At 47.0% G+C, this 13,417-nt stretch overlaps 1 protein-coding gene across 5 annotated transcripts; it reads left to right on the top strand.

Annotated features, from left to right (window-relative positions):
- The first annotated feature begins 2,899 nt into the window (after nt 1-2,899).
- On the top strand, nt 2,900-12,963 carry TMEM41A (transmembrane protein 41A). 5 transcript variants are annotated; one of them, XM_005546593.4, is made up of 5 exons: nt 2,900-3,092; nt 4,934-5,087; nt 7,231-7,392; nt 7,785-7,923; nt 10,779-12,963. In XM_005546593.4, the coding sequence occupies exons 1-5, from the start codon at nt 2,974-2,976 to the stop codon at nt 10,997-10,999; spliced, it is 795 nt and encodes a 264-aa protein (XP_005546650.3). In that variant the 5' UTR covers nt 2,900-2,973; the 3' UTR covers nt 11,000-12,963. The 5 variants fall into 5 exon arrangements, with proteins under 5 accessions (XP_005546650.3, XP_073887710.1, XP_073887709.1 ...); XM_074031609.1 differs by lacking the exon at nt 10,779-12,963 and adding an exon at nt 8,083-8,254; XM_074031608.1 differs by lacking the exon at nt 7,231-7,392.
- Nucleotides 12,964-13,417: the final 454 nt, after the last annotated feature.

Raw genomic sequence — 13,417 nt, 5'->3', positions numbered from 1 at the left:
ATAAGTAGAATACTGACATCGCTTTGCTGAAGTGGAGTAAGTTTTGCCTTGTCTATTTCATCCATGGCACTTACCATGCTCTAGAATTGTATCTTTCCATGCTCTTCCCCAGCTGAAAGGAAAGTGAGGTCCTTGCCAGCAGGAGCCTCACCTCCTTTCTCTTCACTCTATTTCTTGCCCCAGCAGTCTCAGCACAGGCTCAATAACATCAGTTCCTCATTCACTTTCTCTCCTCCCATATCCCTTTGACTTCTCAAGGTCAATATGTACCAAACCAAACAGCTAATCATTGTCTTCACTAGACCTGACCCATGAATTTAACAAACAATTGTTAGGTGCCAGGGTTAAGGGTTGAGACAGAAAGAAGATAGTTGAGACATTGTTTCATTGATGGAAATGTTCACTGTCTACTAGGGAGATGGATAATGACACTGGAATATGTATTTGCAACAAGATTACAGACATTTCTCAGGGGCCCCAAGCATAGAGAACAAATGTTTCTGACTATAGGGGTTGGAGAAGGCCTCTCAGAGAAGGTGATAATTATCCTGGGTCCTGATGAAAGAGTAGAAATTTGCCAGGCAGAGAAGATTGACAGATGGCTAGAAGAGTAGTGTGACGGGGCCTGAACTAACATGGTGTGTTCAGCCGGAATGAAGGGCTGACACCATTTCCCCGCATTCTCTTAAGTGGAAATTTGACACATACACAAGAATAGAAAAAAAAATAGTATAACATCCAAATAGTATAAAACCTCCAGGTGATCACCCAGCTTCGATAGCTATCAACTCATGGAAATCTTGTTCTACCTATATCCTTACTCACTAAACCCCTGTACTATTATTTCGACGCAAATCTCAGACATTGAGTAATTTCATTTGGAACTATTTTTTGGTTCTATATGCTGTAACTATTCTGTGAAAAAAAAATTTAAATAAATAAATACTTCAGTATCTTAAAAAGTTAAAGTATATCCTCTTTTTGTCCTTTAAAAGGAGTCATACATAGCATACTCTAATACTGCAACTTGTTTGTTTTATTTGTATCTGAGCCATCTATCTGGTGACCACACTATATCAGGATGTGTAGAATTGCCTTCCTCTTTTAGGAGGCTACCTAGTATTCTATTTGTTAATATACCATAGTTAACCTAGCCAGTCGCCAGCTGATGGGCATTTAGGTTGTTCCCAATCTCCTAACATAAAAACAAAGCTGAGAGAACACCCTTAAATATACATCTTTGCTCCCTATGGGGATTCTTGGATGTGGAATTAAATTCCATTACGTTCTTGGATGTAGATTACATTCTTGGACATATAATTGCGAAATCTTGTGCACATGAATTCTGAAAAATGCTCCCTATTTGGCCCAACAGGTGCTTTAAATGATATAACAAGGATGCTTTCTCTCTGTTGTCCAGGCTTTTGACACTTTGGAGTTCTCTTTCTGTCCCTTCCTCCGTTTACTCAGTGACATATCACACCAATTCAACTACCCCCAGCCTCCTCCCTCCAAGTCCACTGCAGTGGTCCTGGATCAGGCCTGAGTGCTTGCTTTCTTTCTTTCCTTTTCCTTCCTCCCTCCCTTCTCTCTCTCTCTCTCTCTCTCTTCCTCCCCTCTCCTCCTTTCCCCTTTCCTTTCCTTTCCTTCCCTTTCCCTTTCCCTTTCCTGAAGTTTCGCTCTTGTCGCCCAGGCTGGAGTGCAGTGGTGCAATTTCAGCTCACTGTAACCTCTGCCTTCCAGGTTCAAGTGATTCTTGTGCCTCAGCCTCTGGAGAAGCTGGGATTACAGGCATGTGCCATCATGCCCGGCTAATTATTGTATTTTTAGTAGAGACAGGGTTTCCCCATGTTGGACAAGTTGGTCTCGAACTCCTGACATCAAGTGATCCGCCCGCCTCGACCTCCCAAAATCCTGGGATTACAGGCGTGAGCTAGGCCGGCTTGCCTTCTTATCAGGACAGTTGCGGCTATCTGCCAAAGCGAACATCCTAAAACAGGAACTAAATCATTCTCTTACTTAAAAACACCTCTGTTGGTGTCTCATCTACATTATTAAAAATCTATCTCCTTAGCCTGCCTTCAGTGCACTCTTGTTTGTCCCCAGATTCTCACTTATTTCTCATGTACCTTAGGCTTCACTGAAACTGGACTCTGGTGACTTACTTGGGCCATTGTTCACCCATTTCCTCCTTTTTCTGCTTGCAGAAAAGTCTTGCTCATCCCTGAAGGTAAACTTAAACTCCATCTCCTCCATAAATCAACACAGTGTAAGGACCACTGGTTTTGGACTCAGGTTGACTTGGATTCTTATACTGTCTCTCTTTTCGGGGGATGTCATTTAATTCTTCTGAAACTCAGAGTTTTCATCTGTTAGAGAAAGACAAAAATATCTACCTTGGAGGATGATTGTGAGGCTCAGGAATAATGGGAATATAGTAGGAGCTGAATTGAAAGCATTCTGATTATTTCCGTGGTCACTATTGCCGCCCCACCACACCTGATTGCAGCCCCTGGTGCTACACCAGCTACATTTGCTTCGTGTGACAGCAGGTTGTGGACAAGACTGCCTTGACCACTAGACTGCAAGCTCGCTGTAGGCCAGGCTCACGATTCGCCCCCGGATCTCCCAGCCCTGGCACTGAGCCGGCACTGGGGGCGCTCCATGACTGCAGAATAAGTGGAGAAAGCGACAGGGATAAACGTAGAAAAACAAGCACAGACAGACGGAGAGAGGGCAGCCTGGGAGGCAGGTTTTTCCGGGAGTCTCCACCGAAGGACAGGGAGGGCGGAGTCAGAATCCGGGGCTGGGGCCTAGCTCGGGAGGCGGGGCCTGGTTCGGGGGCGGGTCTTGGCGCGGACCCCTCCCCGGTCCGTCTGCGAACGTGCTCCGCTGCCTCAGTCCGCCCGCCGCTGCGCCCCGGCGTGCAAGTGAGCCTCTCAGCTGCCCCGCGGGCCGGGGTGCGGAGCCGACATGCGCCCGCTGCTCGGCCTCCTTCTGGTCTTCGCTGGCTGCACCTTCGCCTTGTACTTGCTGTCGACGCGACTGCCCCGCGGGCGGAGACTGGGCTCCACCGAGGAGGCTGGAGGCAGGTGCGTAGCGGGAATCCAGGTTCGGGTCAGAGGAAGGGAGCCAGGTCCAAGGACCTGGGCTGGGAATCGGGAGATTCGGGTTCCGGTATCGGAGGCGTTGGGAATTGAAGTTCTCTTGTTGAACTGGAATCCGGGTCTGATATCTGGACCCGCGTCCACACGGTCTCGGACAGGCGGGTGAAATGAGAGCCCGGTCCCGGGCCTGACTGGGACCTGTGTGGTGCCGGCTGCGGGGTGTGCAGGGCGTCACGCCGCGGTGCCTTTGGTTGGATGGATTTGCCGAGGGAGACGCGGCGCTGAGCCTGCCCGCGCCGTTGCTTTCCCAGTCCCAGCCCTGGGCCCCATTTCCAGCCGACCTTCGCCCCGGTGCGGGCCCCCAGCCCCTTCAAGTCCACTTTCAGCTGCCTCTCCTCCACCTCACCCCACTTCCGTCAGGTCTGCCCTTGAGACTTTAGACGTTAGGTCTTCAGGAGAAATGTTGCATGGACAACTTTAAATTATTCGCACATTAATTATCGGCTCTGCCCCTCTTCCTGGTTGTCTCTACTTTTACCTTTTTTTTCCCCCCCCCCGGGCCGGAGTCTCGCTCTGTCACCCAGGCTGGAGTGCAGTGGCGCGATCTCGGCTCACTACAACCTCCTCCTTCCGGGTTCAAGCAATTTTCCTGCCTCAGCCTCCCGAATAACTGGGGCTACGGGCGCGCGCCACCACGGCCGGCTAATTTTTGTATTTTTAGTAAAGACGAGGGTCTCACCATGTTGGTCAGGCTGGTCTCGAACCTCAGGTGATCCGCTTACCTCAGCCTCCCAAAGTGGTGGGATTACAGGCGTGAGCCACCGCGCTAGGCCTACTTTTACCATTCTAATGAACGACTGGTCGAGGCAGGAGGCAGAGCAATACTTACGTGGCTGGTTTTTATGAGTGCTGCATACTCTTTATAAAGTGCATGGAAGTGTGCCTAGTACAGCATTGTGTGGTCAAGGGAATTACTCATATTTGACTATTAAGGCAACTGTTTTCAGTTATTGTATTCTTTTGCTCTAGTTAAGAAGGCTCTGCTGTGGGTGTGGGACATACCAAGGGAAGCATTCTCATGAGAAGTGGGAGGGTTTGCTCATAATTAATCAGTGATGGATTCAAGGACTGTTCAGATGGTAGAGGCAAGGTAGCCTTTATACTGTAACCTTTGGACAGGATTCAAAGTGCACTGAGGACCAGATTAAGAGCAGAATGAAATAGTAGGCTCTTTAAAGGGTTTGATTCAAGCCTGACATATTATCAAAAAAGTTACGTTTGTAGTATGGGATAGATATACTTGCCTGAAGAATCTTTAATTGGCTTTATAGTGAATGCTAAAAAGTCGTTTTACTTGGCACCTCAGGAACAGTTTGAAATCTGAATTGTTCTTGGTTTGTGGGGGAGGCAATGTCCTTGAAAGGAAGGCAATTTAGGACATTTAGAACTTGCCTGGAAATGAATCCATTTGCCTCTTAAGAACAGATTCTAAAATCCCAAAGCTAAAGGGGAACTTAATGACTATTTAGCACCAACCCCTCATTTTTAGATAAGGAAACAGACCCAGGGACTAGTCCAAGGACATACAACAGAAAGTAGCAGGGTTGGGATGCTAACCCAGGTCTCTTGCTTCCAAACTAGGGCTCTCCTGTCTGTCTCTGCAACGTCGTATCAGGTCGTCTGTCATTGGGAGTGTATGTGTTCCCAGCAGACCAGATAATGGGCATATTTATAAACCTACTTTGAAAGGAAGACACAGCGAATGACTCTCGTGGGCACTGGGCTGATCTGAACTCATGTTTCCATCTGCTTTTCCAAATCCCCAGGTCCCCGTGGTTCCCCTCCGACCTGGCAGAGCTGCGGGAACTCTCTGAGGTCCTTCGAGACTACCGGAAGGAGCACCAGGCCTACGTGTTCCTGCTCTTCTGCAGTGCCTACCTCTACAAACAGGGCTTTGCCATCCCCGGCTCCAGCTTCCTGGTCAGTGTCCTGCCCCCCCCCACCCTGTAAAATTCGGATACTCCCCTGTAACCTCCTGGGATTGTTGTGTGGGGATGATTAAACGTGACAGTGAGTGTAGCGGGGCTGGCACACAGTGGCCCTCAGCGTGCCTACTGTGGGATTGAGCACTGAAGGGGGAGACACTGACAGCTTCCTTTTGTACTGCTTCCCTCTCCTGCCCCAGCATGTTTCTCTCCTCTAGGCTGAGGCTGGACCTGCTCAAGCAGTTTCCTTATTGGAAACTAGAAGAAAAGCAGACATGTCCAAGAGAGGCAGGGGAGGTGTGTGGGGCTTGGGGTGTGGGGCTCGGGGTCAGGGGCTGACTCCTTGAGGCTTCCCTGTGTCTGTCTTCTGTCTTGGACTGATTCCTCTTCAGGGTTGCGAGCCAGCTGCTGCTTGGTGGGGGCTCCACATCCAGACCTGAGGATGAACCCTGACTCTGCCTGCTGTGGTCTTGGGGAAGATACTTAATCTCTCACCTGTAGAATGGGGCAAGGATGGCATGACTCAGGGATGTAGTGAGGATTACACAGGTCATGTAGTCAAGCACTTAACACAGTGCTCAGCAGCTCCCCCTCTTCCCAATACCAAGGCTTCCTTTTACTTTCTGTCTTGGATCCCATGTTTTGTCAGGATGATGTCTAGCAGCCAAAATGCATTTAGGAAGTATTGGTTCACTTTTCCCTTTTTCTTAAACTAAGACGTCTTCAAATGTCAGCTAGAGCTCTGGTCAACATGGAACCCCCGGGATTAGCATACTACATGGATGTAATTCCAGCACAAAGCAAAGAAACAAGACATCTTATATAGCTTGTGTGGTCCCACCAAGGGAAAATTCATGGTTTGTGTTCATCTTTTAAAATAGTAAAAATAACTTGTGAGTTTCATTTCTACTTTCTTGGAGCCCCAGTGATTGCAGAATCTACCACAGCCACACATCCCATTTAATTCTCTCCTGCCCCCTGAGGCTTTTATCCTTATCCTCATTTTCAAGGTGAAGAGACTGATGCCAGGTGTAGTTCCCAGTCTTTTCATAATTTTTCAGTCACCTCTTTAAATGGCAATTAGGACCTGGGGCAGTGGCTCACACCTGTAATCCTAGCACTTTGGGAGGCTGAGGTGGGAGGATCACTTGAGCCCAGGAGTTTGAAACCAGCCTGGGCAACACAGTGAGACCCCATCTCTACAAAAAATTTTAAAAAGTAGGTGGATGTAGGCTGGGCGCGGTGGCTCACACCCGTAATCCCAGCACTTTGGGAGGTGGAGGTGGAGGCAGAGGCGGGCGGATCACGAGGTCAGGAGATGGAGACCATCTTGGCTAACATGGTGAAACCCTGTCTCTACTAAAAAATACAAAAAATTAGCCGGGCGTGGTGGCGGGCACCTGTAGTCCCAGCTACTCGGGAGACTGAGGCAGGAGAATGGTGTGAACCCAGGAGGCGGAGCTTGCAGTGAGCCAAGATCGTGCCACTGTGCTCCAGCCTGGGCCACAGAGCCAGACTCCGTCTCAAAAAAAAAAAAAAAAAAAAAGCCGGGTGCAGTGGCTCAAGTCTGTAATCCCAGCACTTTGGGAGGCCGAGGCGGGCGGATCACAAGGCCAAGAGTTTGAGACCAGCCTGGCCAATATGGTGAAACCCCGTCTCTACTAAAAATACAAAAATTAGCCGGGAGTGGTGGTGGACGCCTGTAGTCCCAGCTATTTGGGAGGCTGAGGCAGGAGAATCGCTTGAACCCAGGAGACAGAGGTTGTAGTGAGCCGAGATCGGGCCCCTGCACTCCAGACTGGGAGACAGAGCGAGACCCCGTCTCAAAAAAAAAAAAAAAAAGTAGGTGGATGTGGTGGTGTGTGCCTACAGTCCTAGCTACTTGGGAGGCTAAGGCAGGAGGATCACTTGAGTCCAGGAGTTTGAAGGTGCAGTGAGCTATGATCATGCCACTGTACTCCAGCCTGCATGACAGAACGAGATCTTGTCTCTTAAAAATAAATAAATAAATAAGGCAATTGGGTTTTAGCTGGAAAAAAGCAGTGAAGGAGGAGGGAACCTATGACTCTCAGGCTCCAAGATGAGGTTGCTGGTAGCTGCCAGATGGTCACATGCCTGAGGGTTTGTTTTCTTTGCAGAATGTTTTAGCTGGTGCCTTGTTTGGGCCGTGGCTGGGGCTTCTGCTGTGTTGTGTGTTGACCTCGGTGGGTGCCACATGCTGCTACCTGCTCTCCAGTATTTTTGGCAAACAGTTGGTGGTGTCCTACTTTCCTGATAAAGTGGCCCTGCTGCAGAGAAAGGTAAGGGGAGGGGTCACATCTGAGAGCTGGGACCCCAGAAAGTCACCACGTGCATGGCCTTAAGAGAAGCAAGTGGCAGGGATTTCCCACAGTGCTCTTCCACACTGTCTCAGGAGGTCCTAGGGGTTCTTTTGATGTCTTCAGGAGACATAGACCTGGGATCAAATCCCAGCTCCATCATTACCAGGTCTGTGACTTTGGGCAAGTTCTTGACTTCTCTGATCCTCAGCACCTCTATTTTAAAATGAGGAAAACAATCTGTCCCTGAAGGGTTGTTGGAAGAATTGGGAACAGATTATGTAAAGTGTCTAGAACAGTGCCTGGCACCAGCAAGTTTTCAATACCTGGAAACCCTTTCTACTTCTTAACAGCTTTCTTCTCTTTGGCTACAGGTGGAGGAGAACAGAAACAGCTTGTTTTTTTTCTTATTGTTTTTGAGACTTTTCCCCATGACACCAAACTGGTTCTTGAACCTCTCGGCCCCAATTCTGAACATCCCCATCGTACAGTTCTTCTTCTCAGTTCTTATCGGTAAGATGCTAGTGGGGTAGTTTTGAGTCTTCAGAGCTGTCACACTGGGGGTCTGCCCTGGGTTATTGGCCACATGAGCATGTGCCTGCTTCTGAGAACACAGGCTCGCAAAGTGTGACTTCAAGCCTTATGATCTAAAGAAATGATTCCTGATTTCAGATCTACTCAGGCTTCAACATGAAAACCCATAAAAATACTTTTGGACTAAATGAAGATTGTTCATTGCATGGCTGTATGCGCTGGGCACTGGGATTAGAAGAGATAGTCTGTGTAAAGTATACAACTTGGCCTGTATTAAGTACTCAGTAAATGCTAGCAGGAAGAGCAGGGTTGGAATGAGGGTATGTGTCCATGAGTTTTGAGTGGGGACAGAAGAAAGGAGCAGAGCAAGGGACTTCCTGTCTGGTTTTTGGCCACTGTTTTGATTAAGTTCTGCCTTAGGAAGAGCTGGCATCAATGAGGTTCCTTCCTGCCTTTTGACAATTGCACAACCTGCAGCAAGCTACTTACCCTCAATGGGCCACCTGGCTAGGAATAGAGCAGTGTTTCTCAAAATGTGGGCCTTGGGCCACCTTTATCAGATTGGTAGGGTCAGGGGGCTTGTTGAGAATCTAGATTTGGGGCCTACTCGAGACCTACTGAATCAGAATCTTGGGAGTGGAATCTGGGAATATGCATTTTAATCCAGTTCCTAGTCATTTTCAGACTGCAAACCCAGTCGTTCTCAAACTGCAAACCTATTAAGAATCGCCTGCAAACCTATTAAAAATCACTTGGAGGCCAGGCTCAGTGGCTAACACCTGTAATCACAGCACTTTGGGAGGCTGAGGCGGACGGATCACTTGAGGTTGGGAGTTCAAGACTAGCCTGGCCAACATGGTGAAACCCTGTCTCTACTAAAAATACAAAAATTAGCCTGACGTGGTGGTGTGCGTCTGTAATTCAACTACTTGGGAGGCTGAGGCAGGAGAATCACTTGAACCTGGGAGGTGGAGGTTGCAGTGAGCTGAGTGGATGACACTTCACTCCAGCCTGGGTGACAGAGTGAGGCTCCATCTCAAAAAACAAAAACAAACAAAAACCCCAAAAAAATCACCTGTGGAGATTTTAATCCCTAAGCTAAGGCTACACCACACATCAACTAAATCACCTCTGGGGTAGGACTCAGGGATCAGGATCTTTTGATGTTTTCCAGGTGATGCAAGTAGTTAGTCCCTAGAAGGCATTCTGCTGGATCCTGAGTTTTGCAGTCTACTGAATTAGACGATATCTAAAGTTTCTCCTTGCCTTTGACAATTATATGACCTCCAGCAAGCTACTTGCTCTGAAAGGGCCACTCATCCAGATAAGGCGCTGGGACTAGAGCAGTGTTTCTCAAAGTAGGGGTCTTGGACCACCTTTATCAGAGTAGTAAAGTGCTAACATCCTATAAGATCAGTGATGCTGCTTTCTCCATACTGGAAGAAAACCACCCTCCTTAAGCCTAATGCAAGGATCTCTTTCTCTTCAACCTTCCTTAGAGCCTAGAGGGAAAGACGATTCAGGGCTTCTAGGTCAAACAGAGCAAAACTGTGGTTGAGCAGCTGCTATTAATAGGGGATACCTGAGAGAAATGGAGATCTTAAATAGAAGCAAGATCTACCACAGCCAATTCTGGTCATAGTGGCTTTCAGGCAAGTGCCTCAGGCCCTCAGCTAGTGGGGGTTTGCGGCTTCTAATTACCTAGGTGGCTTGGCAAGATTCTGGAGGCCAGGCTTCCTGTCCCCTATCTCACAAGCTGTGTGACCCTGAGGGGTCTGGGATCTTCATCTCCTGTATGCTTCCTCTCCTATAGAAGAGGAATGGACTATCAGAGGGTTCCAAACCAATCAGAATCTCGGGATGGGAGTGGAGAAGGGGCTTTTAAAATACAGGTTCCTGGGCACTACCCTAGAACCAAGTAACCAGAATTTCTGGGGTGGAGCCCGAGGATGTGTTTTTAACAGTGTCACCAGCTGATTGTTCTGCAGCTAGCCTGGTCAGCCAGTCAGACTTTTGGAATACAGTGGATTTGATGACATCTTTGAGACAGTGCAGAATGTGAATAGTACTTCTTTTAAAAAACTGTCAGCAATGGCACTTCTCTCTTTACTTTGGCTGTTGGGTACTCAGAACCAAATTTGGGGCCCACTTTTAGCAAACAGGTGAACGTTATGCATTTTTCTAGTAACTGTACTCCCTGATGTCTTGTATTCTTCTGCACACATTTTGCTTTTCCTATTTGAAATTTTAATTAATTAATTAATTAATTAATTTATTTATTTTTGAGACAGAGTCTAGCTCTGTCGCCTGGTCTGAAGTGCAGTGGTGAGATCTCGGCTCACTGCAACCTCTGCCTCCCAGGTTCCAGTGATTCTTCTGTCTCAGCCTCCTGAGTAGCTAGGATTACAGGTGCATGCCACCACGCCCGGCTAATTTTTATGTTTTTAGTAGAGACAGGGTTTCACCATGTTGGCCAGGCTGATCTCGAACTCCTGACCTCAGGTGATCCACCTTGGCCTCCCAAAGCGCTGGGATTACAAGCATAAGCCACTATTCCTGGCCCTATTTTAAAATTATCTTATAGTAGTATGTATTATTTGTGTAAATATCTCAAGTTCTTTTGTTGAACAAGACAGGTATATATGGGAAGTGAGGAAAGGAGGGAAAAGAAAAGAAGGAAAGAAGGGAAAGAGTTAATATGTGTAAGGGTCAAGAGTCAAGCAAAAAAAAAAACAAAAAAACTGTAGTCACTGTTCCTGGTGACATTTCTGAATTATTATTTTCTTAATTTTGCTGCTGTTAGTAACAGGTACTTTTCCCTTTTCTTCTTGCAGGTTTGATCCCATACAATTTCATCTGTGTGCAGACAGGCTCCATCCTGTCAACCCTAACCTCTCTGGATGCTCTTTTCTCCTGGGACACTGTCTTTAAGCTATTGGCCATTGCCATGGTGGCATTAATTCCTGGAACCCTCATTAAAAAATTTAGTCAGAAACATCTGCAATTGAATGAAACCAGCACTGCTAATCACATACACAGTAGAAAAGACACGTGATCTGGATTTTCTGTTTGCCACGTCCCTGGACTCAGTTGCTTATTTGTGTAATGGATGTGGTCCTCTAAAGCCCCTCATTGTTTTTAATTGCCTTCTATAGGTGATATGGACACTGTGCATCAATGTGCAGTGTCTTGTCAGAAAGGACACTCTGCTCTTGAAGGTGTATTACATCAGGTTTTCAAACCAGCCCTGGTGTAGCAGACACTACAATGGATGCCTCCTAGAAAATGCTGTTTGTGGCCGGGCACAGTGGCTTACGCCTGTAATCCCAGCACTTTGGGAGGCCGAGGTGGGTGGTTCACAAGGTCAGGAGTTCAAGACCAGCCTGGCCAAGATGGTGAAATCCTGTCTCTATTAAACATACAAAAATTAGCCAGGCATGGTGGCGTGCGCCTATAATCCCAGCTACTTGGGAGGCTGAGGCAGGAGAATTGCTTGAACCCAGGTGGCAGAGGTTGCAGTGAGCCGAGATCACACCACTGTATTCCAGCCTGGGTGATAAGAGTGAGACTCTGTCTCAACAAAAAAAAAAAAAAAAAAAAAAAAAAAAAGGAAAGAAAAAGAAAATGCTGTTTGTATTATATTTTATGGTCTAATAAGGAGCTCAGGATAGCCTGTTGTATTTGCCTCATGCCAGCCCCTGAGCTGCCTTGGGAGAAGATGCTGACCGTCCTTGTCCAGAGTACCACTTTTGCAGAGTGACAGGCTGTTGGGACAGATGTCCTCCTGTTGCATCTTTGTGGATGTTTGGTACCGATGATGACATGGGAACCCACATCACTGACACCACTCTTCATCTTCTGTTCGTCTCTTGAAGAGCATTTCTTTTGTATTTTTTTGCTGATGACCTACCTCTTCATAAGCCAAGTGAAACAAGTTGACGAACTGCCTAGGACTTCCACGTATTGCTCACATGCATGATGATTTCTGTCATGCTCTTGTGTTCAGACACACTGATGTTACCATGTATGTCAAACCTACTTGTGATTGCATGTCCTGACAGTTAAGCTGATTGCAAACAGACTATTAAATATGAGTGGAGCAAACGCTGTATGTTATGGATATGTTCTGGAGAAATTCTTATCCATCTGGATGGGGTAGGGCCCTTGACTCACCTGAATCAGATGACCAGGCAAACATTTTATCTGTCATTTCTGCAGGAATCCCTTCTGTGTCATGCTAGGAGAATGAGTTCAGTATATGGGGCCATCAGGCAGTATACCTTCTGAATGTTTTTCATTTTTTTATTTGCTGAGAGTAACCAAAGAATAATTGCATCTTTTAATAATTTTATGTCTTAATTCAAAGGGAAACCTTGGCTTCTGATAACTTTGTTGTGTTGTATCTTAATGCGCTAAGCTGTCATTACTTCCTCTAGCTGCAGTACGGAATTGGCACAGACCTGGATGAATGCTTCCAAAGACAGAGGGACCTTGGCACCTAAACTGACCAGCCCTGTGATCCTGCACCCCGCAGGAGTATCTCATCAGGACTTACCAGACCGTGGCTCTTGGACATCATCTGCTGGGTTGATGATTTGGTTTGGCCAAGGGTCTTACCAAGACTTTAATCTAGGCCTCTTGTTCTACATGAATTCTTGGGAATACTCATGTTCCATAGGGAGAGTGCATTCCCAGGTGATGGTTTTCGGTTATGGTATGATCCTTTCACACCAAGGATTTCATTGTTGAAAACGTGTTTCTTTACAAGAAGCCTTGATAATGAGAGTGGGGGAAGGAGGCAGCAGACTTTGAAGACTGTGGCCCTTGGTGTTCTGGAGTAGGGGGAGGGAAGGAGAAATGCGTTTTCCACAGCATCGCAAGTGTGTGCCCTTTGCCCCTTTTCAGGAATCTTAGATTTGCCTCCCTCCCTCCACCCCAATGATTTTGCAATAATGTGCCTTATCAGTTGTGAGTTTACAGGCAAAGCAATTTCCCAAATAAATGGATATGTGTTCTGTGTGGTGCTTGTTTGAACATGTTGTTAACTTTCAACTACCCTTGCCAGTGGAAATTAGGATTGGCTGAAAATCAGACAGTCCAAAATGGTGTTTTAAGCTTTCCACTCTCAGGATGCTTCTTACCAAAATAATTTATTGGAAGCCAGATTTTCATCATCTTTTTCTCTCTCTGCTCCCTGTATAGTGGGGTCACTAGTAACAGGAGTAGCTACCAGATGGGCAGCAGGAAAGTATAGGGAAGAAGCAGAGTGCTGGTCTAACCTTTACAGAATAGTCAAGAGGCGGCTGTCACCAAATACAATGATGATTGCCTCTTCCTTTTGTGGCTGTGTCAAATATAAGAATCACAAACTAGCTTTCTCCATTACCTGTTTTTTTGTGGCTGCAGGAAACCCAGTCATGGAAAGTCTTCCTTTCCCTCAAGTTCTGACAAGTGCTGAGATTGTTAAGGCAAC

This window comes from Macaca fascicularis, chromosome 2 (assembly GCF_037993035.2).
Source record: "Macaca fascicularis isolate 582-1 chromosome 2, T2T-MFA8v1.1".
Taxonomy (NCBI): Eukaryota; Metazoa; Chordata; class Mammalia; order Primates; family Cercopithecidae; genus Macaca; species Macaca fascicularis.
This window is presented reverse-complemented; position numbering and strand designations above follow the sequence as displayed.